The sequence below is a fragment of the Protopterus annectens genome, chromosome 5.part0 (genome assembly GCF_019279795.1).
Source record: "Protopterus annectens isolate FY-2018-M chromosome 5.part0, PAN1.0, whole genome shotgun sequence".
Taxonomy (NCBI): domain Eukaryota; kingdom Metazoa; phylum Chordata; order Ceratodontiformes; family Protopteridae; genus Protopterus; species Protopterus annectens.
This window is the reverse complement of record NC_056735.1, coordinates 421,016,628-421,044,265: the sequence shown is the minus strand read 5'-3', so window position 1 is coordinate 421,044,265 and position 27,638 is coordinate 421,016,628. Positions and strand designations below refer to the sequence as shown.

The 27,638-nt window shown below is 38.2% G+C and overlaps 1 protein-coding gene across 1 annotated transcript in view; it reads right to left on the bottom strand.

The window, feature by feature from the left end:
- The window catches only part of MAOB (monoamine oxidase B), a gene marked incomplete at its 5' end in the record, with an annotated part of 474,299 nt that overhangs the window by 68,878 nt on the left and 377,783 nt on the right, over window positions 1-27,638 (bottom strand). Inside the window, one exon of the mRNA XM_044072378.1 lies at window positions 11,727-11,784. Coding sequence (XP_043928313.1) covers window positions 11,727-11,784 — 58 coding nt within the window. The remainder of the gene's footprint in view (window positions 1-11,726; window positions 11,785-27,638) is intronic.

Sequence of the window (27,638 nt, the reverse complement as noted above, 5' to 3'; positions counted from 1 at the left end):
AAATAATCAGCTTTAAGCAAGAAATATTACTTATAGGTTGGTGACTGAACTTTGGTTTGCAACAATGAAGCTGTATCTGGGGGGCCCAGAAGGGAAAATATAACAAAGGAGGGTAGATTTTTAAAGAAATTTACAAAGATATTTGGCATGGAAGATATAAATTCAGTACTAGGAGTTCAGAGTGAATTTACATATCATTCCCCACGATACAAAAAAACAGGCTAGGCTAAACAGAATTTACATTTCTCAGGAACATGTACATTTAATTGAAGATCTTGATACGTACTCCATAACTATTTCAGATCAAGTGCCAATAATAACTAAAATAAAAACACAGGGTAATGAAATAAAAATTAGACATTGGCACTTTCCAGCCTATCTGTTGAAAAGAGAGAAATTTAAGGAATGGGTAGTGGAAATTATTTAGGAGCTATAACAGAAGATAGAAAATTTCTTCTAAATTCTGCTAGGGAGTGGGATAAAATTAAAGTCGAGTTTAAAAATAGGGTGGAAATAAAAGAAAAGGAGATATGGTGAAGAAGTAACAAGAATTACTTAGACAGACTGACTAATTTTAAAGTATTGCAAAATAGGGGGACTCTGACAGAACAAGAAGAGCTCAACTGCTGAATGCTAAACAGAAAATAAGGGATTACCTCAATAATATGCATGAGTTTAGAAAGAGTGCTGATAAGCAACTGTTTTTTTGATAACGCTAGAGCACAAAAACTACTAGCACAATGACTTGGGCAACAGAAAGTAGAAAGGGCTGCCACCAAGCTTATGGACCCTATAAGAAGGAAGATAACAAGGGATCCTAGAGACGTATTAGAAATATTTCAGAAATGTTATGAAAGTGTGTATAAAGCAGATTAGTATGGAAATCAAGTAAAGGTGCAAATGGAAATGTTTATGGAAGAATTAAGTATGCCAAGGTTAAAAGTAGAGGAGGCTCAATTACTAACAGTTAGGATAGGAGGAGATGATATACAAATGGTGAAGTATAACCAATCTAGAGGAATAACCCCAAGAACAGATGTCATTCCTTTGGAATTCTGGAAGCTAGGAGGGGAAAATGTGATAAAAATCAGGAAGGTTTTGTTTAACAGTATTTTAGGAGGGGGAGAATTGCCAACATTCTGGAAGAAAGTGGTGATGGCTGTAATACCTAAAGAGGGTGAAGATCCATCAGATCCAGCATCATACTGACCCGTTTCAATACTAAACCATGATTATAAAGTGTTTATGTCTATAATGGCTAAAAGAATAGCACAAATATGCCAAAATTGATAGATATGAATCAAAGGTTTTGTGGAGGGGAGGCAAACATTTGACAACATTAACAGAACACAGATGATCCAGATGGAAGCAGAATGTAAGAAAATACCACTGTTGTTGGTAGATCCTGATGCAGAGAAAACATTTGACAGAGTAACCTGGGACCTTATCAGCAGAGTAATGGAAGCATTTGCATTCCCTGATAAAATTATAAGGTTGATTAGGAGGATATATGAGGGATCGGAGGTAAAAATTAAAGTGGGTGGAGTCCTCTCTGATAATCTCTGCTTGAGCAGAGGAACCAGATAGAGAGTACTCTCTCCCCTTTGTTATCTGCATTATATTTAGAATTATTGGCAAAGAGAATAAGGGATTCAGAAATTCAAGGATATAATTGGTATGGCAGTCAAGAAAATGTGTCTCTATTTGAAGATGATATTATTTTATACACGACTAAATCAAAAAGGGATATTACAGTGTTGTGGAACATATTGAGACAGTTTCATATCTTTTTGGGGTACAAAGTTAATGAAGCTAAAACAAATGCAATAGGAGTAAATTATGTACCCACATACAAATTGGTTCAGCAATACCCATATGTATGGGGATATAATAAGAAGAAGCATTTAGGAGTGTGGATTAAAAATGGTTCTGGTGTGGCAGTTACGAATATATGGGAAGAGACTAAACAAAAGATAATACAAAAACTCAGAAAACAGAAGCTCTTTTATATGGATATCAATAGTAAGATACAAGCAGTTAAAATGTTTTAGTCTCTTTAGTCTTATACACAAGTCAAGCATATTTTTATCAACAAGAAGAGAAGTTGTGGATATCAATTAATAAAGAGTTGAATTATTTTATCTGGGAAGTCAAGTGGGATAATCTTATTCTTCCAATAGAACAGGCCAGACTGGGATTACCCAATTTGAAGGGGTATTTCAGAGCAACACAGTTAAGGCTTCTATGCATAGTATAAGCGAAAACTATAATTCAAGTGAAAAAAAATGATGATGAAACAGGGGGGAAGCTCAAGAAATAAGGAGAGACTGAAATTTTGGATGTTGACCTTTAAGGAAAATGACAAAAATCATGCCAAATATTATATTCATAAAGTAGCAGACAGTACTCAAGAACTAAGCCAACATGGGAATGAAGAAATGAGATTCTGCCGAAAAGATTGACTGCAATTAGGGATACAGACAATAGGCAAGAGGAGGCTGAAATTTATTGGAGAAAACTGGCAAAGGAACTAAGATATTGGGAGCAAATAACTAGAGTGGGAAATGTAACAGAATGGGAAGACACCAAGAACTTATTTGGACTGCAGGTTAGAGATTGCCTTCCCTATCAAGAATTGATATCAGAGTACAGGCAAAGAGCAAGAAATAGAGGGGTCCTACATGAAAGACCAGCATTGGTAGAATTTTTAGTAGAATCTAGAACAAAATAAAATATTGCATGATAACTATAAGATTCAGTCAGTGGAGGTTAGAAAGAATTAGGAAGAGAGAGATTGGATAAGCAATTTACAAAAAAACAATGGGGGAGAAATTTATGTCTCCCAAATATGCAACAAAGTCTAGACGATTTAAGATCTTTGGTTAGAAGTGTTTACATAGGTATCTTTATACCCCAAGTAGAGTCCAACAAATTTTTCTTCAGGTAGACAGCAAATGTTGGAGGTGTGATAGGGAAGAAAGAGGTAACTGGGCAGATGTTTTATAGTAGTGTGATGAGTTGACAGACTTTGGGGATTCATTGTGGACTGCTCTTTCAGGGATGCTGGGTGGGCAGATTGGTGTGGCTAGGGAGATGATTTTTTGAGCTATGATACAGAATTAGAATTTCCTAGACAAAGTAAGGCCTTGCTGAGTCTAATTATAATGGTTGCTAAAAAAACCACTACTAGAAAATGGAAATCAAAGTCTACACCAACTCTACTAGAAGTAGCGAAGATAGTAACATACATAAAACAACTGGACTTGGGATCTTTAGAAAAGGGTATGAGCAAATTACATAGGGAAACAACTGGAACTGTGGGATCAGTACATGCAGAGGAGGAATGAGGTTTAAAAGAAGGCAGGATTTGAATGAGCTATGAAATGGTTGACTCACAATGACTGGATATATTATAAGTGATGTATGTTGTTTGCAGCTACAGTTGTGTTGGTGTGGTTTGTAATGTATAATGTTTGCAAATTAGATTGTGTCACTATTGTTTACTTTTATTTATATAAATGTAAGATTGCCTATGTTATACATGATAAATTAATACAGATGTTTCTTGTTTAAAAAGAAAAGAAACAGCAGTAACAAAGGCTATGAGGACTGTTACAGTACAGTTCTGGTATACATTAGTATTCTACTACAGGAATTCATTACTTCACCAGCTTAGTTATTAATGGAGAGAAGATCAAAAAACAGATCAAACTAACTGCCAGTGCCTAAAAAAACAACAGATATAACGGGGAATGCTGAAGAGAAATCAGCAGGCAGAAACAGTGCTTTGACAAAAAACAGCTAAAGACTGCCAGAGGTAATAACTGGAAGCAAGGTAGGAATATGAAAGCCACGGTAAACATACCTCTCAACCTTTTTGTGCAAAAATCTAAGCAAAGCCAAAAATTATGGTGGAGACAAAGGCCCAAAAAAATAAGGACAGATACAAAATATTGTTCTTATAAACTTAGAAAATTTCTAGAATGACAGGTTTTATATTAGCATGCATTGTTTGAAGGATATGAATTCTAAAGCACAAATGTATGTCATTTAGTGACTTTAGTCTTCAGTGATTTTCCAGAAAACCACAAATTTTATGAGGGATAGAACAAATATGAGGAAAAATTCTGGACATTCTATAAAAATCTGTACAAGTGAAAAATATGATGTTAAAGTCTACAGCCTGAATCTGATGTACTTTGAAAGGCAGTTGAGCCAAATGCTGTTTACAGTGAAAAGGGAAAGTTGTATAAAGGAAATTGTAGACATTTGTGAAAGACAAATGTCAAGCTCCATGGAAACCAGAATTGTCACAATCCTTCTTGCTACAACAAAATAACTTATGATAGTTGAAATAATCAAGAGATGCAGAATTAGAGACAGACAGTAACAGAAAGACATGGACTCTTGAAGTCATTTCTCTAAGTAATGCTATCATACATCAAGAATTTTCTGCAAGAAAAAATCAGATATCTGTTGTAAAAAAATCAAATATCCATTGTAAATAACTCTTAAAATTCCATTGTAAATACTCATGTTAAATTCCTAAAAATGGAAGATCACTATAGAAACCAGATAGATATATAGAGTCTGTTACAGAATTTTATAAAGTTTTATTTACTGAAATGCCTGTTGAGTATGTAAAACAAAGTTCTTATTTTGATGTAAATAGCCCAGGACATGCTTAATAAGGAGGGAACATTACACTGATCAATGTAACATAAATGCTACCTCACAAACACACACAAAGATATTATAAATGAGTTGATATATTTACTGCTAATGAGCTAGCTACAGTGATTTGTGTGTCACAGCTCACTGCATTTCATAACAGAAATCTGCTCCCATGTAGTATAACGGATAAGAGAAAAAACATCATTAACTCTGATTTTTTCCTAATTAGTGAGATGATTCAGAAATGTACTGAAAGACAAAACTGTTCATACCACACAGCTGAAAAAAAAATGGATGAATACTGATCTCATGAACTTAAGTATTCTATATCAAATGAATGGGGTTCAGTCTTACCACAACATAACAAAAGTAAGCACCTGAAAGACTTTTTCCTGGGGAAGATAATGCAGCAACCACTTGGAAATTAAAACCAGTGCCATGTGTTAAGGAAGCATGAGATTGGGAATTGCTAGTTGGATTAAACAGATTACTGTAATGTGTTGCTATGACGTCAATAATAAAACTACCAACATATAAGAAAGTACTGCACAAACTGGAAAATTACATTTATCTAGAATAATTTGGCTGGTTTGAAAATCTCCCTGTTGGCAATTTTTTCTGTCAGTTTTAATTCCATTGTTTCATTCAGACAGCTACTCACATCTGAGGACAGTGCACTTTTGTACCTAGATAGGTAGCATAGCACTCTATCTCAGTCAAAGAAAATGGATCTTTTCTTAGGTAGGAAAGCATGAATTATAAAGCCTTACTTTGTTCTGCAACAACAACCAATGATAAGACTCCACATACTTTAGTTTCCCCAGCTGCCTTGTGACATAATTATTGCACCTATGTATGTTTGGAATTGTATCTAGATCTAGGGATGTCAGTGCCCCTTTACTCCACCCTCATTAGGTCAGTCATTGAGTATAATCCCCCCTTTGTCATGTATCTGCCCAGACACATGCAACAACTGTAACACATGCAACAGTATCGCACACACTGATAAGATGTGATGTGTCTGACATACAAGGTATCCTCTGACCCAATGCTGATGGCATTAGTGCACATCAGCAAGTCAACTGGCATTAGAAATACTCAGCCTAGCTATCTAAGCCTCATTTGCTGCAATGGTTTGAAGGGATAGGCATATCTTGCAGAGGATATTGCTGCTCTGGAACAGACTCCCCATCCACATAAAACAAATATCATCCCTGTCCATATTCAAGAACTTAGATCTACGGATGGGAAATACAAAATTTCCCCTAGGACTGCCCCCTTACTACTAATGGACAGAGGCAACTCCTAAATGCTTTAACCCATGCATGGGTTCCATCAAATTATCTATGGTATGATCCCATTTATTATCATTAAGGGTAATATGTAATTAGTGACGATGGGATGGGTAAGGCCAATCTCTAACCAAATGAGATAGGTTAATTCAATCTCAAAAAGGGAAATTGGCTTGCTTTACAAATGGTCTGCAAGGGCAGCTAGCTTAGTACTTATCTATGAACCTATAATGAATTGGTTTATATCTACAGCCATTAAAAATGCTCAGTACTTAGATATATTTTTCTGGGAACCAATAAAATGGTGAGCCTAAAAACTCACAAGGGGAGGGTGGTTAAGTCTAATACTCAAGCAACAGCCACAGGGAAGTCTGATGGAAACGCATAACATCTATGCTGGAATATCTATGCTGTTTTCCCTAGCGATAAGCATGCATTTCCTGCAGTTAGATTCAATGTGCATGCCAATTATCCAGTACTGCAGGTTCCCTTTAGCAGGCACATGTTAGCTCCCAAGACAGTATGGAACAGGACAGCATCATAAGACATCTTTAGTAAAACACCAAAATTTAAATTGTACAAGAGCAGCTCTATAGTTACCTTGCACATAGACAATTAGCACCAACCCTGGACTGATCCTGTTACAGGACGGCCTTTGATTAGAGAAGGAGGTTATCCAGATGTTCAGGGCTGATAAGATGAAGGGGGTTATAGTAGGAGAGACTGATGATCAGAGCAGCATATTAAAAAAAAACAGGATCTGGCCACTGTCAGACCTTTTATTTTATCACCAATGGAACATGGACTAAATACCCGATTTATCTCAAGAATAGATTTTCCTTGATCTATGTCTTAATGAAAAAATGTGGACTACTCCTTAGCTAGATCTTTTTAGGTTACACAATCAGTGATCTTACCATCTACAGAATACATGCAATCAGGATGATGCTGAGACATTTAGTAGTTAAATCACATCAAGGCTGTGATGTATCACTTACATTGATGACCAATTGAAGGTTGTAGTTTTTGGCCAACCAAATTTTGAAGAGTATTTCCTTCCCTTTCCAAGCCTGTTTTTAGTAATTCCTTAGACAACATATTCTGCATTTTAAAATGAATAGTTGACAACATGCCTTTTCTTCCTGGATGGCCTACTTTTTAGTATTCTGTCTCTGTGGATTAGAAGTTTTTCATCTACCAAACGACTAAATAAATTATTAAAAACTAGTTTATATAAAGACATTTTTGTAGAACTTTTGAAAAACCCATAAGCACACATTTTATGTACCAACATATATTGTGCGTAATTTATTGTTCTTTTATTTTATCATGCATTCTGTTCTACTCCAAAACAAGCAAGACATCTTAACTATGTTATTTAATTAAAGAATAAATGAAAATATTTCAGTAAGAGAGTTTGGATAATGTGAGCTAAATAAAGACTAATATAATCCATCCACATTAATTTCTTCTTTTCATACTGCATGTAGCTTAATATAATATTAATAACTATCATTGAATGTAGTTTCTAGTACATCCCCTGAATATTTCTATCACTTATATTGATTCATGTCATCCCCATGAAACATAACCAAGTGACTAACATTTTGTATAAAAAATTAACTAATTTACTTCTGGAATGAGACTAAGGTCCACATATCAAAAAGAGACACATTTCACTAACAGCTGAAACTTGGTATCAGATTTTGACAACCACCCATCAATCCCAATTTTGTTATGTAAAGCTCATGCAGTTTTATAAAGGCTAACACTGTTTACTTTGGGGAGAGAAAATCTGGTGGTAAAGGTAAGTCTAGACAAGACCAGCAGTGGTAGCACTTTACGATTACAGGCTGAGAATTATGGGGAATGCTATGATGTGCATGTTCTCTTTGAGGATGTAGATCAGAAAATGGGAATGGAGATTTTGCTTCACATAGGCTACACCCAGGCTCACACTGGTATTCAGACCATGCACCAGTCTTTCACCTCTGAGTACAGCCATGACACATACTAATGGATGATAAGGCAATCTTCTCCAGAACAGGAAGTCCCTGCCCTTATGGGTATACACTGAGGGGTCATCCAGTAGTGCCTGACTTTGCTAGGGAATGCAATGAAGGGTTGGGTTGGGAGGTTAGCATATAATAATCATCACCAAGCTATGAGACAAGCATGGGCTTGCAATGGAATGATGCCTGCTGGGGTGAATAAACCATACAATGGAGAAAAAAGTCTCTGCTGTAGACTTCTGGCTTCGGGATGCCACTTACTTTATTTCATGAACTGCCTGCTCAACTTCTTCTGAACAAGGATGTGTGGGGCACTCAAGCTGAGTTGTTTGCAATCCTGTGTTGCTATCAGGAAACAAAGTATAACAATGGACTTCATGCCAAATTCTCCATATAAACCAATTCTTCATGCTTGCATTTTTTAAGGATAGTCACAGATGTGTTGCTGCTGCTTTTCTCTTTTACGTAGGACATTTCAAAGTATGGCTGGAACTGAACATGATGGCATTGTTCATATGGCTTCTTCATCAGAGTCCATTCTAACATAAACATTTCTAATTCAGATCTTTCAAATGCCTTCTTACTGTCTGCTTTTCTGTGTTTGTCATAGCCCTTCACCACAAATAGGCTGTTGCCATTGGATATGTCTCCTAGTTCATCAAACAGACTTTGACAATGGGTCATGGGACATTAATGATTCCTTTTTTGGCTCACCATTTACTGAAAATAAAATTTTGAAAACAATGAGTTGAAAAATCTATAAAAAATATTTTTTGCAGCACAACACTTCCTTTTGCATGTACTTCACCAGATACCTGCAGCAGCTGGAGATACCACAAAGGTTTCTCACCAAGAAAATTCAGGGCTTCCAAAATATGACCTACATGGAAAGACTGAAAGCCCTGTCACTGTACTCTGTATCCTACAGGTTGCTGAAAGGTGTCTTGTGCCTGGCCAACAGAGACATCTCTGACCCTGTCCTAATGGAAATGGTGAACATCCGCAAATCAAATGGGACAAGAGTCACTCACTTCCAGGATCTGCACCTAGCCTGTCAGAGTAACAAAACATGCTGGGGAGACAGCTATATCTCCCAGAGATTGCCGCTGCTCTGGAATAAGCTCCCAATTCATATGAAGCAGAGCTCCTCAATGACCCTATTCAAGTGCAACCTAGACAACTGGATGGGAGACTGTAAATTCACTCTGGGGGTGACACCTATATTCCTCATGGACAGGGGCAGTCACTGCTGATCACAGGCTCGCTCTGCATATAATGACCATCTGACCAAGGTCAATTAGGGAACACAGGTATAAAATGGCTAGGCTTGTAAAGGCCCTAGGGGCATTAGCCTAGTAACCTCCTATGAACCTGTGAACAAAGCCCCCCTTGTACACTCCAGTGTGAGGGACATGCCCTCAACACCTCTCAAAATTATATATATCTCCTGAACTACACAGTCATACTATTTGTACATTATAATACACTGTGATGAAACTCACCACTATGTAATATCTTCGCAATGAAGATGCTCAAAGGAAGAATCAGCAATGAGTCATAGGTATGCCCCTTCTCACAGGAATGCTCACCCAGAATATTTCCTTGAGAAAAAGCCACATGTCTAGTCTATAATTTTTTACATGCATCCTACACACATCAGTGCTTGATTACAATTCAGCTGTCAGTAAGGATTCAAGTAGGCGAGTCCAGTGATTAAAGCATTATTAAATTTGTTAGTAACAAAGTAAGGCATAGCTGCTCTTTCCCTTTGTTCATATGAACCCTTTAATAGTATGCCTTGGTACCCCAGATCATAGGACATCACTCATACCATAATTCAGCATCATTGCAAAATGTTATAATCTTGGCATAAGGAGACCATGACTGGGATTCAAAAATGCATAATGCACTGCACAATCCTGTCTGTAGCAGGACTGCTCAGTGCATTATGCTAGAGAAATTCAGATACCATCGTAGTGCTATGGCAATAAGAAGGTTCTAGACCATAACATTACATCAGTCTCACTAGTGAAGGCATGTGGCAGCAGCCCAGGGACATGGTTTATGCTAATTAGCCAAGTGCAGTTTCCTGGAACTTTTCTCCAAGATCAGAACAGTAAAGTTGAGTAACACCATGTTATTTGAGGAGTGAAGTAAAAAAATGTGCTTGCCAACCTTTGATGACATGCACGCATTAATTGCTACAAACAGGAGCAGGGGACTGTTAGCACAGTGCACGCACAAATGTGTGCAAATGTGTGTTTGTGTGTGTGCGTGTACATATTTTTAGCTGCCTGTGCAACCACATTGTATAGAATGGTAAGAGGGAACACTAGTATGGTTACTTGTAACTGCATAGTGTTCATTTCAGAAGCAAGATAAACAGTTGTTAATGAAATGCTGCTACATGCAGTTTAATCATGTCTTTGAATTGCTTTATGTCACTGTTGCAAAAGAGGGCACTAGTGTCAATATGTTTTTATGAATCCCAGCCTGTCTCATCCAAATACCATAACGCAAACAAATAATGTTTGTAATCTCTAGGCTTTTCATGATTGGATTGCTAAGAAAAATGTCTAGTCATTTGTTTTAAGCACTTGCTTTGACTATATTTAACATCAATTTATTTGTAGATTCTGCAACAATTTATTTATGTAGTTGTTTTGGAAGTTATGATTTCAATTACTGTTGATTGTGCATTTTTTTGTTATTTGACACTGTTCCATGAAGACAAACATGCCTTCCTGAGTTTAAATATAAAATGAAGAAATGAAGAAAGTTGTTGCTAGTTATGTATAGCAGCATGCATACATTCTATTGTAATCGTGTAAACAGCCTCATTCAGACAAAGGAAACAAGTGAAAGGATTTTAGAAAAGATCACTCTAGTATGATCACAGCATTTCTGCAAACAACAACTCGGTATATACCATGTAAAGCTGGCAAATGACTATACTATGATGGGAAGGGCTCTGGTAAGTTTTTACTTTTGCCAGTGTGGCATGATGGAGGAACAGGGAATAAAACACAGCTGAGCTTCTCTTACATTATGAAGGATAACATTTTTTTTTTACATAATCAAAGATTAGACATTGGGAGGCAGAATCCACAAAACAGCCATGCTAACATAGACACAGGTCTAATATATGCAAAATGTAAGAATGAGTCGGTACTGACAAACACCACAAATAACACAAAAATATTACTGATCAGAACTCATATGATAAAACATGGATCAATGTGAAATATTGTGTTATGACTTCCTTTCTGTGTTTAACATATCACACACTGAAGGTTGTACTGCTATGTCCAATCATGTGTTCAAGACATATTGAGATATGTGCCAAGAGGGGATCATTTTATTCCATGGCATTGCTGGTAGCATATGCCTCATTAAGTTGGTCTAAATAACATGATTCCCAATGACTACAAAGAGAAATTACAGGCTATGCAGGTGTAACTACAAAACATCACATGCTATCTGGAAATGTGGTGCTGGTCAACATACATCTTTACATTAAGTTGTTCTCTGAGACATCACAGCAAGCAAGCTGTGTTCTACAGGTTAAGAATAAACTATAAGGAAACAATTTGAAAGAAGTACATGCAATACAAAGAAAAGATGCATGCAGGACTGCATTGTAAATGGTGGATCAACTAGTTGTTCCATCAACACTTAAATAAATGAAAATGCACATTTTGACATATTTAGTTCATTTAAAATAAAAATTATAAAGGTTGCAACTTACATGCAAGGCTTCATCTGTACCCAGGACCTTGGCATAAATTTCACAGATTCTTTGTTTCCTACAAAAAAAAGCAAATTTGTATGAATAACTAATTGTAATAGGTGAATAATGGAAACATTTTCAATGCATTTTCATTAATCAGTGACATTCCTGAGGTTACATAAAAGCAATTATGCACAGTGCTAAAGAAGGATATCTTTCAAAATATAATACATTTAAAATTGGATTGCCCTACTTAATAAAGTTTGATTAAAATTCAGGTAACCCAATAAACAACTGCAATTTCATTTTATGTTTATGCTGTACTTTTCAGGCATGCTAAATAATTTAGAACAGCATTCACTTTTGAGGGGATAACTGAGTTTATTTATACTGTAAGAACATTTTATAAGCTCAGAAATTCTACTGTTCTGTAAAGCCAGAACCAATTACCTATGTATCACTTACCTTGATGTAGTTTCAGGTTTCAGTGCAATGTTTACTTTTGTATAAGTGTATCCTACTCCATTAGGATTTCATTCCAAAATCCCTTAATAGTCTGTAAAACTAAGAGATCTACAAGTGGTTTCAAAGCAGACTGCTTAAATAAAATGTTTCTTCTCTAAGTAAAGACATATAAACTAATCTAAAGAATGACATTACTGCCATATAACATAAATGTGCTAAGAAGGAAAATGTAGTTTTCACAGTAAGCATCCAGAAATATTTTATATTTATGAAGTGTTGTCATTTTTTTGGAAACTATGAAAAGCCGGCAATAAAAACATTGATCTCTGTAGTGCAACTATACCCTCAGTGCTATTTTCTTTGATGAAAGCTAAGCCATTATTTGAAAGGCTTGTACTTGATGAAGAGGCGTTTGTGAAACAAGTTGCATTTGTGGTATATTAAATAACTCTTAAGTAGCAATGTTGCAGAATTGTCTGAAGAACCCATAGGGTCTAATTAGCAATATTGCTGAGTTGTTTGAAGAACCCATAGGGCTATAGTAATTTGTTACCCTGCAGGAAAATAACATTGAAATGTGCCCTTTACTTGAACTGGGATAGGGAAAATGGACTTCAGGAGAACAGCAGTCATTTTAAAGATCTGTTTCCATTTTCTTTTTCTTCTGTGCTGTTGAGGAATGAGGATGCACATCTTAGAATATCTGGTTTGCTTTCTTTTAAAGTTTACTATAACATCATCATCTGACTGACCCAATAAAACATATTGTTTCACAGGAGAAGTCAGCAACCCCTCTCTTAACATCTTCATTTTAAAATTCAGTTCTGAGTCAAGTCTCATCAAGATGACTGCTGATATAAATCCAGCCATTTGTCCCTGAAGATGAAGTCCTGGCTGCAGTCCTGATGACCTGAGATTGATAAGCGGGACAAGTGCAGAAGGGGCTGGGCTTGTAGCCTAAAACTGAATGGTTGTAGCTGCTTTACCCATCCTGGGGGGGGCACTGGTTCAATAATTGGGTCACATCTACTGGGAGTACTACCCATAGACAGAACAAGCAGGTCGGTTACACAGGTGAAAGAACAACTGGACAGGTCCATCAGATGTAGTGGGTTGAGTGGAGAGAGGAAGATGACTCCTGACATGGCAGCTCTTGAAGAAGCATCGGCAGTATCATACTGGCTGCATATCACAATTGTAAAACCTAATTCTGCAAGCAACAAATGTATGAAAAAGGGCTAAAATTTTACCACAGTAACAGTGAATAAACTCACTGTTGCACCTTTAAAAAGCCTTTGTAGGGAACTGTTCATCCTACATTTTAAAAATACATCTATCTTTCTATCTATAGATGGATTTAAAACATTTCATCCAGCTGTCAATAAATCGAACCTCATACAATTGCTCTCAAAAGTTCAAAATTTAAAATACTGAAAATAAAAAAAAAAATCTTTTTTTGGAGGGGGCAAGCCACCCCTGCCCTCCCCCCCACACACTCTCTTCTAATTATATAAACCAACTCCAAGATTACACTACAGTGGAGAAAGGGTGGATTTCCAAATCCCTCATATTCCATGATCTTTGAAGAAAAAAGCTGTCAATTCAAAAACACGCTGACTTTCAATCAGCTGTACTGGCTTTTTAAGCATTCAAAAAAAAAAAAAAAAAAAAGCTGATAAAATGTCAGAAACCAATATATATATAAATACATACTAATATATATATATATATATATATATATATATATATATATATATATCTATGGGATTCGGACACATGCTCGACTAGCATATATCCAAATCACAAAACATCGAACACACATACACGAAAGCGCTTAACATCGCCAAGCGCTTCCGTGTATGTGTGCTTGTTTTGTAGATCGGACTACAGTGCGGGTAAGGGAAAATTCCCTTTTCCCCACTGTAGTGTGATCTCGGAGTGAGAATAATAAAGTGGGGGGTGCAGGGGGGCAAAGCCCCCCTGCAGAAATGTAGATTTTTTTTTGAACTACACATACACGGAAGCACTTTTCAATGTTAAGTGCTTTCGTGTATGTGTGTTTGATGTTTTGTGATTTGGACATATGCTAGTCGAGCATGTGTCCTAGACCCCTATATATATATATATATATATATATATATATATATATATCTGTATGTATGTATATATATATATATATATATATATATATATATATATATATATATATATATAAATATATATATATGAGAGAGAGAGAGGTTTACTATCGTAAGGTTGAAGTGGGTTCGGTCATACCCACTTCAGTCAAAGTCCAGAGTCCGAACGGCGACAATGTATGAATCTTGCCCCTATCTCGACCCATGTTAAAGCCCATTCCGAGGTCAAAGTCGAGTCGTATTTCGACAATGTTGGGATTCGACACTGTCACTTTCGCTGACATGGGTAGGTGATCCATCATTTGATGGGGTCCGGTTTAAACCATGTACATATATATATATATATATATATATATATATATATATATATATATATATATATATATATACATATATGTGTGTGTGTGTGTGTATAAGTAGAGTTTTTTTTTTACAGGTTGTTTACCGGGATAGTCCATTGGACCAAGATGAGCCCGTTTTCAATGGAGTCCCAGGGAGAAAAGCTCCATCGGAAATTATACAAATATGAAGAATGCTTAAATGAGTAACAGACAGTATAATACATTCTGTAGATGTAAGACATTATACAGATGTAGGACCTTATGCAATTTAGAAAAGTCAATAACAAATTAGTAATACAGTGATATAATACCTTTTAGTAAAGAAAAAGAAAAAATAAAATATGAGAAATATTGTTAGCACATATTTAGAAATATTTACAATTGTGTTTGTTTGGATGATGGGAATAGATTAGTAGGGATGAAGGAGATATACAAAGGTATAATATGAGAGTTACAGTAAGAACAGGAGGAAAAATAGAGGGGGTAGAGAGAGAGAGAGAATAGAACAGAGATGTAGAGTGTGGAATGTAAAGAGGAGGGAAGAGAGGATGGGAAGAGTAGAGGTAGGTTGGTGAGAGGTATTGAAAAGAGTGAGGGTGGCATAGTGAGAAAGAGGGTATAATGCTGAAGGGAGTTATGTGGGGTAGGAACAGAAGCATTCCCAGAGGGATGCAAGGTGGGTATGTAGCAGGGATTTATAGGTGGAGTGGTTTTGGGTGGTGCGAATGAGAGGTGGCAGGGAGTTCCAAAGCCGTGCTAGAGAAAAGGATAGAAGTTGTTTGCCTGGAGGACGAGCAGGTTTGTGAAGTTCAATTAGATTCTGGTTATTAGATCTCAGAATTCTATCAGGTAAATGCCTTTTGAGGGAGTAGGCAAGAAAGGGATAAAGAGTTGGACGGAAAATTAGCTTGTGAGCTTGAGTGAGTTGAGTATATCTGAGGTAATTGAGGAGCTCAAGCCAATTTAGTTTGTGAAGGGCATTGCAGTGATGGGTGGAGGATTTGTAGCCTGTAGCAAACTCAAAAATTTTATTGTAGCAGGAAGAGAGCTTTGTCTTAAGGGAAGTTTGTAGGTTAGTAAGAAGTGGGGCACCACATAGGAGGGAGGGAATGAGGTATGTAGTAGACAGAACAAACTTAGTGGAGAGAGAGTAAGGTAGCGATTTTGGCGGTAAAGCATGCCAAGTTTCTGGTGGGTTTTCTTTATGTTGTTTTGTATGTGGATATCAAATTTCAACTGGTCATCGATGAAGACACCTAATAGTTTGGCATGGGGTACTATTACAAGTGGGGTATTGTTTTGGGTGGTAATAGAGAAAGTATTCTTGTCGAGAAGGCCTCTTTAGTTAATTTTTGGAGTGAGGAGGTGGAGGTGGCAGAACAGATTATTGTAGAATCATCTGCGTATTGCATTAATTTAGCATTGGAGATGGACTGGTTAAAGTCATTGATGAAGATGTTGAACAGTAAGGGACCTAATATTGAGCCCTGGGGCACACCTGTTGGAGTGTTAAGGAAGGAGGAGGTAGATTTTTTCCATTTGGCTACTTGTTGTCTGTCGGAGAGGTAACTATTGAACCAGCTGATAGAGGAGACAGATATGTTAAGGTTAGAGAGTTTGGATAGAAGAAGGTTGTGAGTGATAGTATCAAAGGCCTTGGATAAGTCCAAGAGGAGGGTTGACACTAGATGACCGGTTTACAGTTTCAAGGAAGCTTGGCAATTGGCTTAGTTTCTGGTGTCATTCCAAGGGGATCCAGTACCTGACAGCCTAGGAAGACATGACTGACAGACCACAATACTTTGCCAGAGATGGCCTGCATCTGTCTCCCTTGGGCTTCAGGCTTCTGGCAAAGGATCTTACCTCCCCCATAGCGCCTTTTTTTTAGACAATACTATGAGGTTAAAACTACCAACATGAAAATTTCATCAAAATGCAAATTAAAGGTCATACTGCTAAACGCTGGGAGTCTAAACATGAAACTGCACTCACTGCGAGCACTGTCATCCCTGGAAGATGCTGACATTTGTGCAGTCAAAGAAATCTGGTTCAAAGCTGTGGAGAGCACCCTAGCCATGCCAAGTTACTCATCCTATCATGCATTCAGACCCCAAAGTGTGGGCAGCAAAGCAAAAGGAGGTGGAGTTTCAATATATATTAAAGACATACACACCTCCAGTCTGGTGAAACAGTATGACGCATAGGAGACACTCCAGGTGTAGTTAACCATTGACAAGACCCCTATTCGAATCATAGCTAGCTACAAGCCCCCAACTTTAACTCAAGATGCCTATTCCACCTACCCGGACCTCTTCGAATCTGTCAAGATTCAATCCTTTACCCTGATCCTGGGCAACTTTAACTATCCAACTACAGATTGGAAGAACTACTCATGCCAAAACAGAAATGCTCAGAGATCCCTTGAATTCATCAATGAAATGCCTTGGATCTGCTGGCTGACACACCGACAAGAGGTGAGAATATCTTGGCCTTGGTATTAACCACCATAATTAACCACTGCAGCATCCCTACAGTGTCATCCCTCCCTGGTAAGAGCCAACCCACAAGGCGGTCACTTTCGAAGTCACCATCCCTCCCAATCACCCCCCCCCCCCCCGCTAGGGTCAAACAAAAAAAATTTCTCCAAAGCTGATTACAACCTCCTGAGGGAAGGTATAAACAGCTTTACAACCCTCTCCCCCTCTGTAGAAACTGGCACAAATGTCCAAATCTACACCAAAGTACTATACCAACATTTATATAGTTGCATGGAATCAGGAATACCCGACAGGACAAAATCATCCTTCACAAAAAAGAGTAAACCTGTCTGGTGGACATCTGCAGTAAATAAACTCTATAATAAAAGGAAAAAAAATTGCTGTCCAGGGCCAAGAAGGAGCAGGTGCCTAATTGGAAGCAATCTCTCCTTAGCCTGAACAAGCACATAAGAGCACTAGTGAAATCCTCCAAAGCAAACTTCGGGTCCAAACTGGCCACATCTACTAAAGACAATCATAACGTCTTCTTCACATATGTACACAATATCAAAAGAAGCACTCAGATCTGCTCAGAACTTGTGGTCAAGGGCACTGCATACAAAAATGCTGTAGATATAGCCAACCTGCTGGCAGACAGGTTCAGTGAAAACTTAAACCCTCTGTCACCTCATCAGTAAATCAGGACATCCCCAGGACCTGCTCCCCCCCCTTATCTCCGGGAAGCAAGTCATCACTGCACTCTCAAAGGCAAGCAATATAGCCTCCATGAGTCCCGATAACATCCCACATGAACTCGGGCAGGAAGTTGCAGCACCATTAGGCACCTTATTCAACCAAAGCCTGAGTACCGGTTTCATCTCAGCTGAGTGGAGGGCAGCGATTGTCATCCCTTTGCACAAAGGTGGAGCATCCATCGATCTAGTAAATTATAGACCCGTCAGTCTAACTAGCCTGATCTGCAAGGCCATGGAATGGATCATCTTGGACCTCATTAACAAGGACATTGGCAACCTCCAAACACTTGATCCCACACAGTTTGGTTTCGTCAAGGGGGGTCATGCCTGTTAAAGTTGGTCGACTTCTTTGAGATAGTCACCAAAGCCATGGACAATGGGAAGATGGTGCACACCCCCTACCTTGACCTAGCCGAAACCTTCTATACTATTCCCCATTCAGGTATAATAGATAATATCTCTCAACTAGGCATCATTCTGTATGTTACCCAATAGGTAGCAAATTGGCTCACTGATAGAACTCACCTAGTCAATATAGGAGAAGCCACCCCAAGCAGTAGACCTGTAACAAGCAGTGTAACCCAGGGATCGGTCTTGGGGACTCTCTTGTTTGGGATATACTTTTCAGAGGTGCAGTGGGCTCTGGCTGACCAAGTCTGCACACGACTGCAAGCTGTGTGTTGTCATCAACTCCCCTAGTGATGTGGGCATCCTCCAAGAGGGTCTCACCCAAACAAATGGCTAGTGACAGAAACATGGCTTCAAACTGAATGCCAAAAAATGCATCATCATCCCCTTTGGGGAGAGTAACATCCCCATAAATGATCGCATTAATAACAAGGTCCTAGGCACGCAATCAGTCGTGAGGGAATTAGGCACCCAGTTTGATAGCAAACTGTCTTTTGACCACCATAATGCCCCTGTTGTGTGGAAAGCTTTCCATATGGCCCACCTCATTAGGAAGGGTATCTCATCTGGGGACAAGGAGGTCATAGCATCCCTGTATTCTTCCCTTATAAGAGACATTGAGTACAATGCCCCTTCTGACATGTACCTCACAAAACACGTGCAGCAGCTGGAGAGACCACAGAGGTTCCTCACCAGGATAATCCAGGGCCTCAAACATCTACCCTACACAGATAGGGTATAAGCCCTATCCCTCTAATCAGTCTCATACAGACTTCCTCAGAGGTGAACTCTGTCTGGCATACAAAACAATCTTAGCTGCCGCCTTGATGAAACTACTGCATATCTGAAAGTCAAGCTCCACTTGAGTAGGCCGCACACACAACCTCAACCTGGTCTGTGACATCAATAGGACTTGTTGGCGGGACAGATTTGTGTCCCAGAAGATACCCTTCTGTGGAACAGACTCCCTCTCCATGTCAAGTAGAGTACCTCATTAACTATTTTTAAGCGCAACCTGGATAACTGGATGGGGAACAGAAAATACACCCCTGGGATTCCACCCGTGTCCCTGCTGGACAGGGGCATTGGGTGCTGACTTGTCAGAACATGGGATAAATTTTTGGCTAGGCTTGTAAGGGCCTCAGAGATATAGATAGATATAGACATAAACATATATAGGTAGATAAATCAATATCACACACACACACACACACACACACACACACACACACACACACACACACACACACACACACACACACACACACACACACACACACACTCACATGGGATCCCTATCAGATTATCGAAGTTTCAAAACTTCAAAAGTCATATGGTGAGGAGTATATGATCAAAGTTTTGAAACTTGGAACATTTTGAATGGACATCATGGTACAGCACGGAACAGGAAATGCACCCTTTTCCACAATGTAGTGTGATCTCGGAGATGGTATATTTAATTAGCAGGGGGTTGTGGGGGGTTCAGGGGGGCTTGCCCCCCCTGCAAAAGTGTTAAAAATAGAACTTTTTGTTTTTTATTTATTTATTTTTTATGATTGAAGTTCTGAATCTTCAATCATATGTCTCGGCCATATGAATTTCCAAGTTTCAGAACTTTATAATCTGACAAAGATCCATACATATACACACACACAGATATATGTGCCATTTGTCTGACAATGTCAAGCATTAGTCATGTCTAGCATTTTTTGCAATCAATTTTGGTGGTGAAAGCAATCAATTTATATTACAGTTGAACTTTAGCAGTTTCCTGTAATATAATTTAGGACTTTTCCTCTTTCTTCATTTTTCAAAGTTGTGCAACCATGAAGTTAGTATATTTAGTTTACGGTGAATGTAGGAAAGGAGCCTCCATGTTGTGTGGTGTGGTGGTGTGGAAGGGACAAAGCCCCACATGAAAAAGCAAAGTTTTGGTAGTTTTGGTGTTTACAAATGTAATATATTGGTACACATCATTTTTAGTTTAGATGACAATAAGCACTAATGATCTTTTTTGAAAGGTTTTCTGTTGATCAAAGTTAAATGGCAATTACAAGCAATAGAATTACCCACAAACATGCACACAGACTGACATGCACATGCACCCATGCGCATGAACACACAGAAGGATTTCAGAGGAGGGGCATATTCCGAGGTGCCTTAACAAATATTTTCTCTCTTTTGACAAGTAAAACTTCGCCATTCCAAGGATGTGATATATGGTACCTTGGATCAAAGTAGAAGCTTCATTCAGCTATTAGTAGTGTTTCTTATAGGAACAGACTGTATGCTTTTGTGAATCTATTCTAAAATAGTAATTTTATAAAATGCCATCTGTGCCACATAATGAAGTCCACTAACAACTATTATGCAATATGTGTAAATTGTTTTTCATATGTTTATCTGACAGTCTTAAATCTTTATACAAGAGTACAGTTTCTCTAAGTGCAGCTTTCATGCTTTCATCAGATATAGATAAAAATGTCAGGATCAGACTTGTGTGTGTTATACCCTGTACATCTGGGGTCTGACTATTAGACAGAAAAATATCCTTAAAGGAGTAATAAAGCGGGGACACTGTCTGTGTTGTATCACGAAGGGCCATTATTTCTCTGTAACATTTTCTCAGATGAAAGTTTTCTCCAGGTCAGTTAAAGAATGTTTCCATATAATCTAAGATATCCAGTAAGGGAATGTCTTCTGCTGGACCTGAGGACTGACAGAACAAAATTTCCTTGCCAGAAACCCAAGATGAAGGAGAATTTATCTGCCTGATACAAATCCTCTTCATAATTAGATGAATCAGAGGTAAGTGTTACTTGAACTTCCTTTACCTCTACGTGAATCTTTACAGATAACTAAAAATATTGATTTCCCCTTGTTCTAACCACTATCCTATGCCAGTGCAGGGTGGGTACTGATTTAGGTGTCTGTCGTTTTAATATAGTTTCTCTAAGAATATTAAAATAGTCTCTGCCAATGAAGTGCTGAAGTATCTCACAAGATTTATTAGATGATAGAATGGTGAGCCTAGAATGAAAATTACTGGTGATGCAGTAGTACTGCCCATATCTCTCAGCTGTCAAGATTTTCAAAGAATGTCCCAATTTTTACTTTATTTTTTAGTGTGTTCCTTGTAAAGGATGTTTTTTTATGGCAAACTATTGAGGACTAAAGTCAATAAATAATGACAGACATTTGCGTTTCAGACTTTACAACCTTCAAAAAATGTATGCTAACACAAAACCTATTATTCTAGTAACTTTCTAAGTTTATAAGAGCAATAATTAAAATCTGTCCTTGGTATTGAGCCTTTGCTAATATAGTACAATTGCAGTAGTAACTTAAGCTGTATGGGTTACATCCTGCCTAGGATAAGCTCACTTGCCATCATTCAAAGCTTCAGGGTACCTTCTAAACGTCCTAACTGATGACTGGTGGTGCATAGGCACATAAAAACAGCAGTGAGGGCATCGTAAGCTTCAGAACTTTCTTCCCTCAAGAAGTGAGACTAGAGCCCTGAAAGGTACATGCTAGGAATTAAAAAAATAACACAACTAAAAACATGCATAAGGAGTATATACTCTATATCTTCTTAGCCTGGCACAGAGGATAACAGAATTTAAGAATCTAGCAAAGCCTGATCCAAATGTGGAAAAGAAATCCAGTTTGTAATGCTTTGTCAAAATACACACAGATCACCAAGTTGATGCCTCTGGAATACTTTTAGAATCCACAGATATGCCAAAGACCTAGTAGATTGAGCCCTAACGCTACCTAGAAGTAACTTGCTATGGTGAGAAGTGCTCAGAGAAATGGCATGAGACAACCATCTAGAAACTGTCTGCTTTGATACTGATCATCCTGTTTTCTTATCTTCATAGGAAACAAATAGTTGATCAGTCTTTCTAAAAGCTTTTGTTCTGTCCAAGTCGCATCTGAGCTGCCTGTGGACATAGAGAGTATGTAAGATTCTTTCTCCCTTGTTTTTAGGTTCTGAAAGAATGCACAAAAATTAATAGATTGGTTTAAGGTCAACTCTGAAAACACTTTAGCTTTAAAAGAAAGATTTATTCTCACTGCTCCAGTAGCATTGAGGGACACAGCGCTGACTATGACCCAAGTGACCTGATCTGAATTAGTGGCTCAGGTGACGGATGGAACATGAAGGAGGGATGAGCATGCCTGTCCCAGGTGGGAGGGTGCTTGTCAATGGTGGTCCCTAAGGGTAGATATTGTCCTAAGGTGGGAGTTGCCCTTGGATGTAGTAGATGAGTGTAGGGAGTGGGGAAAGGAAATGGGCAGGGCATATGAAATAAGTCCCCCCACGGAAGCATAGCTGTCTGAGCCTCCAAGGCTCCCTTAGACTTCATGACCACCCTCCACAATACTGCAGTAGGCTGCACAGGTAGGAGGATAGCTAGTAGACTCTGTATGAACATGGGAATTGGGACAAGGCCAGTAGGATTAAATCCAAGGAAAGTAAAAAAAAATAAATAAAGGAAAGATTTGTTTGCAAAAACACCCCTGTCCTTGTGGAAAATGAGGTAACGTTGATTGGCTGTGAAACTGTATAACACAGATGCTCTTCTTGCAGAAGTCAGAGTAATAGGTAAAACAGTTTTTCAAGTCAAGGACCTCAAATCAACCTGATGAGCTGGTTCAAAAAAAAAACCAAATGTTAGTTTTTTAAGCACAAAGTTATGATGCTAAGGAGGAGCCATCTGTTTCAGAGGTGGACAGATATGCAAAATCCCCTTCAAAAACTACATTACTTGAGGACAGATTGAAAAGGGAGAAGATCTAAGGACACACAAGCAGAAATGAATGTGGATAATAACTCAAATGATCTAGAACCAGAGGCACCAATTAGAAAATCTCTTCCACTTACCCATGTATGATTTTCTAGTAGTAGTCTGTTTATTTATTTAGCCTCCTTTAGTATCTACTACACATCCTCAGAAAAATGTGCCTAAAAGGTATCAAAACTCTATCAGCCAGGCAGTCAGTTTTTAGTACTGAAGTGATTTTGGGTTGAGTATATCAAACAACTCCTGCTTTGTGTGAGTAAATCCAGTCTGTCGGGAAGCTTGTGGTAATTGCCCTTAGCCGATTTCAAAATAAAAAAAAGAACTACTGCTGCCTGGGCCAAAAGGGAGTCACCACCACTATCTTTTTGGAGTCCTTCTGGAGCTTTAGAAGAACCCTGGATATGACTGGAAGGGCTAGAAAAACAGAGAAAAGCATTCCATCTATGGCAATGAAAAGCATCTGCCTTCTTGGCCTGCTTACAAGGATTTCTGGAACAGAATTTCATTATCTGTCTGTTATGAAAGGAGACAAACAGACCTACCTGAGGTGTTTCTACAGCTGGATAAATTCCTGAAAGCTACCAGGTGTAGTTTCCATTTGTGAGGGGCTGTCCTGGTCCTGCTCAGCTTGCCTACTACAATGTTTTTTTCTGACAGTATGTAAAAAATCTGAAGAGACAAATTGAGTTGAGTTGCTACCTACCAGGCTATCATGGTAAGTCTGCAAAGGGGGTAAGATCTGGTACCCCTTACTTCTTCATATACCACATCACTAGGGCATTGTCTGTGATAACTTGAAGAGGTTCTGAAAACCAGAGATGATTTAAGCTGCATCTCTTTAGCATTTATATGCTTTTGTCTGTCCAGCTTGTCCTAGAGACTTTCACTTTCAGCCATTTGGAAACAGCCCTCTAAGCAAAGTCTGAAGCATCTGATGTGACAGACTGTAGAGAAGATGGAAAAGAGAAAGGAATACCTTGGCTGACAGAAAACTAGTCTACCCACCACAGTACCCCCCTTCTCAAAAATCCAAGCACTGGAATCTGAAAAGATAAAGTGCTATGATGCTGAGAACAGACTGACCAGAGGCATCACTCAATTTTTCTCATGTAAAGTCAAAACAAGTGGCTTTTGAAATTTGGAACCTAGATATAAAGGATGAGAAGGAAGAGGTCTGACACTGGTCTACAAACTGCCTTATTCTTTCGCACTAATAAAACCCCTGAATAAAATCATTTACCTACCAGATCTGTGGGCACATATTCTATGACTCACCAAGACAACATTTGCTCCAAAAATGGAGGAAACAGGAAAGTTTAGTTTACAGGATGAGGGGGAATTCTTGTAAAGGGAGAAGGAATTCTCACTGCCATCTGCAACCCTTCTGGATGATTCTCAGAATCCATTTCTATAAGATAATCTGATGTCACTGGGGAAGATGAAAGCCTAGACTTAGGGATAAATGTAGAAGCTTGCTAGGGTAGTTTGAAGGGTAAGTTGTCATTCTGAATTTTGATTGTCCTTGGTTCTAGGAGGCTCCTCCATTTTTTTCTTTGTTTCTGCATTTTAAAATTTTGTTTACTTGAACTTTGATGAGATTGCTTACTTTTCTTCTTAAAAAAGATCTCGAATTAGAAGGACAGTTTTAATGAACTTAGAAAAGGAGTGTTGAAAAATCTGGGTAACTCTCTAAACGAGTTCCCGACTTTCATCAAATGTTTTTAGGACCTGAGCAGCAGAAGAGCCAATCAAAACATTTCCCAAAGGAAGAATTTAAACTTTCTTTTTTAACATGTCCTGGTAAGTTTTGCAAATATAACTAAGCAGGTCTCATAACTGATCCTGTAGCAACACCTCTGAGTACAGCATCAACAGAATCATAAGAGCACTTTATTTTTGGTTACTTGAGAAGCAGATACAGTTAAGGAATTCAGTGAAGCTTTAATCTCCGATGGAGGAATGTTAACAGTAAACTCTCTACTGTTCTCAAAAGATGTCAATAAGAATTTTAACATGTGCCTGTCAGTTCAGAATTCTGAAAGTTAGTCACAGAAAAATAAACTTGCTTCCTAAATTTTTGGAAAGCTTTCCCATCCTTGGCAGAGAGAATGAGATTAGCATTCACTATATGCTTAACAGCAGGATGTGATTTGGGATTTGAAAACAGATAGTTACATGTCTAAGGTGCTTTGTATAACCTATAAGCCAATAATATGGTCAAATGTGTCGACGGTCAACATCTGTTTTGTCAACACACTTTGGTTGACTGAACAGTAAATCAACAGTTATGATAGATAGCTATATTACCAGGGATGGGGAATATTCCCTTTCCCAATTACTGTATGAGCTTGGAGCCGAAATATATAATTAGCAAGGGGTGTGGAAGGAAGTGCCCCCTGCAAAAAAGAATGATTTAGAGTTGCATGCTAAGAGGTTACTTCCCATAGCATGTGTACCACTGTCTTGATGACCTTTTTGAACATTACAGATGGGTCTGCTTTGACCTATCGAAATTACAATTCACCGTACTGCAATTTCGTGACTCCGTTTTTGCGAAATGCATTTATTTGAAAATGCACTTTCACGAAAATCAGTTCAGCGAAGTGAGGTTGCCAGTTCCAGGATCCTGTGGTGGTGCAGGTATGGTGTATTTTAGTGGTGCCTGGAAGGGAAGCTTGTTGTGGTGAATTGTGGCACAGTGAGGATAAGGTAATATACCCTTTACCCACAGAAGTGTGATCTTGGAGTTAGTATATATAAGTGGGGCGGTGGGGGGAACAGGGAGGCTTGTCCACCTGCATACATGTGTTTTGTGTATTTTTTTTATTTGTTGTTTCGGTGAGGTAGGTTTCACAAAAGTACATTTTCGAATAAATGGACTTTCACGAAAACGGAGTCGCGAAATTGCAGTTTGATGAACTGTAATTTCGATGGGTGAAAGTAGACCCATATACACACACACATATATATATATATATATATATATATATATATATATATATATATATATATATACACATATTATATTTCTTTTAATTTACTTTGCATGTTGAATATAGCAACTTGTGAGCCAGAAAAACCTGTATTTTTAGTTATGGCTGAGTCCAATGTCTGCAAAATATTACATCTAGTGTCAGCAGCAGCAGACAGAAGCAGTGGCATCAGTGCCAAATAGCACTATTCTCAATTCACTATACAAGATGGTGCTTTGTTGTTTTTGCTAAAAACCTAAAATGTGATCAAATTGTGCTAAAAATAAATGAAGAGCAAGTGACTGCTTTCCAAAGCACTTAAAACTGACTGTTTTCACTATAATACAACTCGTTTTTGCCTGCTGTGAGAAATGAAGTCTGTGTACCTCTGTTACATTCTAAGCTGTTAGTAAATGAATCACAGTAAACCAGACACAACTTCCTCTTGTAGCCTTTGTGACCCACAGAGTGCTTGCTGCAGGCCATGTGGAGCCCTCCACACTAAGTGCTATTAAGGCTAATAGCTAGCCCCTTAGCCACTACGTTCCAAGGATAAACTATACCTAACAATCTGAGGGCATTCAGCCTCCTGCATCCCTAGTGTCCCAAACAGTGCTGAAGGCAATGTGCAGCCCTCCATATAACTGCTATTAGACAATCCACTAAAGCAGTCTTTTTTTTTCTAAAAAGCTTACTAACAGACAGACAATTACTGCTCTTTGGTTGTACCAAAGTTTCCTATGTAACAGATTTGCTGATCTATGAACAGTTAAATTTCCTCATCCTAGTCCTTTATTTACCTGCAGAAAAATAAAAAAAATCATTAAACTCCCGCCTTTGAGACCCCACGAGGTAACCTTATTGGGACACAAACTAACTGGTAGCCATGCTGAAATCTATTCTTCTTTCTGTGATTATTATCCCAGTTATTGACAAAACAAAACAAAGCAAGCTAACACATACCGGGATATTGTTTTTCAGCAAAAATTAACTGTCTGCAGTCCCTTGTTGAGCTTAGTCATGCTCCATTCAGCCACTGTACAAGCAGCTTTCACTTTGTTCCATACCTGACATCATTTCCCAATTCCCACTCACCCTATTATCATTACCTCTGTACCTAAGCCCAATCACTTCATCATCACCTGACCTACCACCCAGCACAACACCATCTTCAGAATTTGAAAATCATATCCTTTCAGGACCAAATCTCACAATCTCCAAACACTTAAACAAAATGTTAAAACAATGAAACCTAAACCACATCATTAAATAAAATCAACCCCACATTTTCTTTTCCACAAAGTAACCTAATATTACTCAAATTCCATCTGACTCCCTCACTAACTCCCATATAGCATAAATCCTTTACCATCTTCCTCCTACACAAACTCCCTTTATCACTAATGATTAACCACTCTATTCAGCTGCAAAAGTCTTAACCATGCCAACCAATACGTACTATCATGTACCATCTACTATTTAATATAGACTGCACAATTACCTTCTTGCCCACCTAAACAACTATGAAATCACTGTCCCTCAAACAATCCCTTCTAAGTCCAC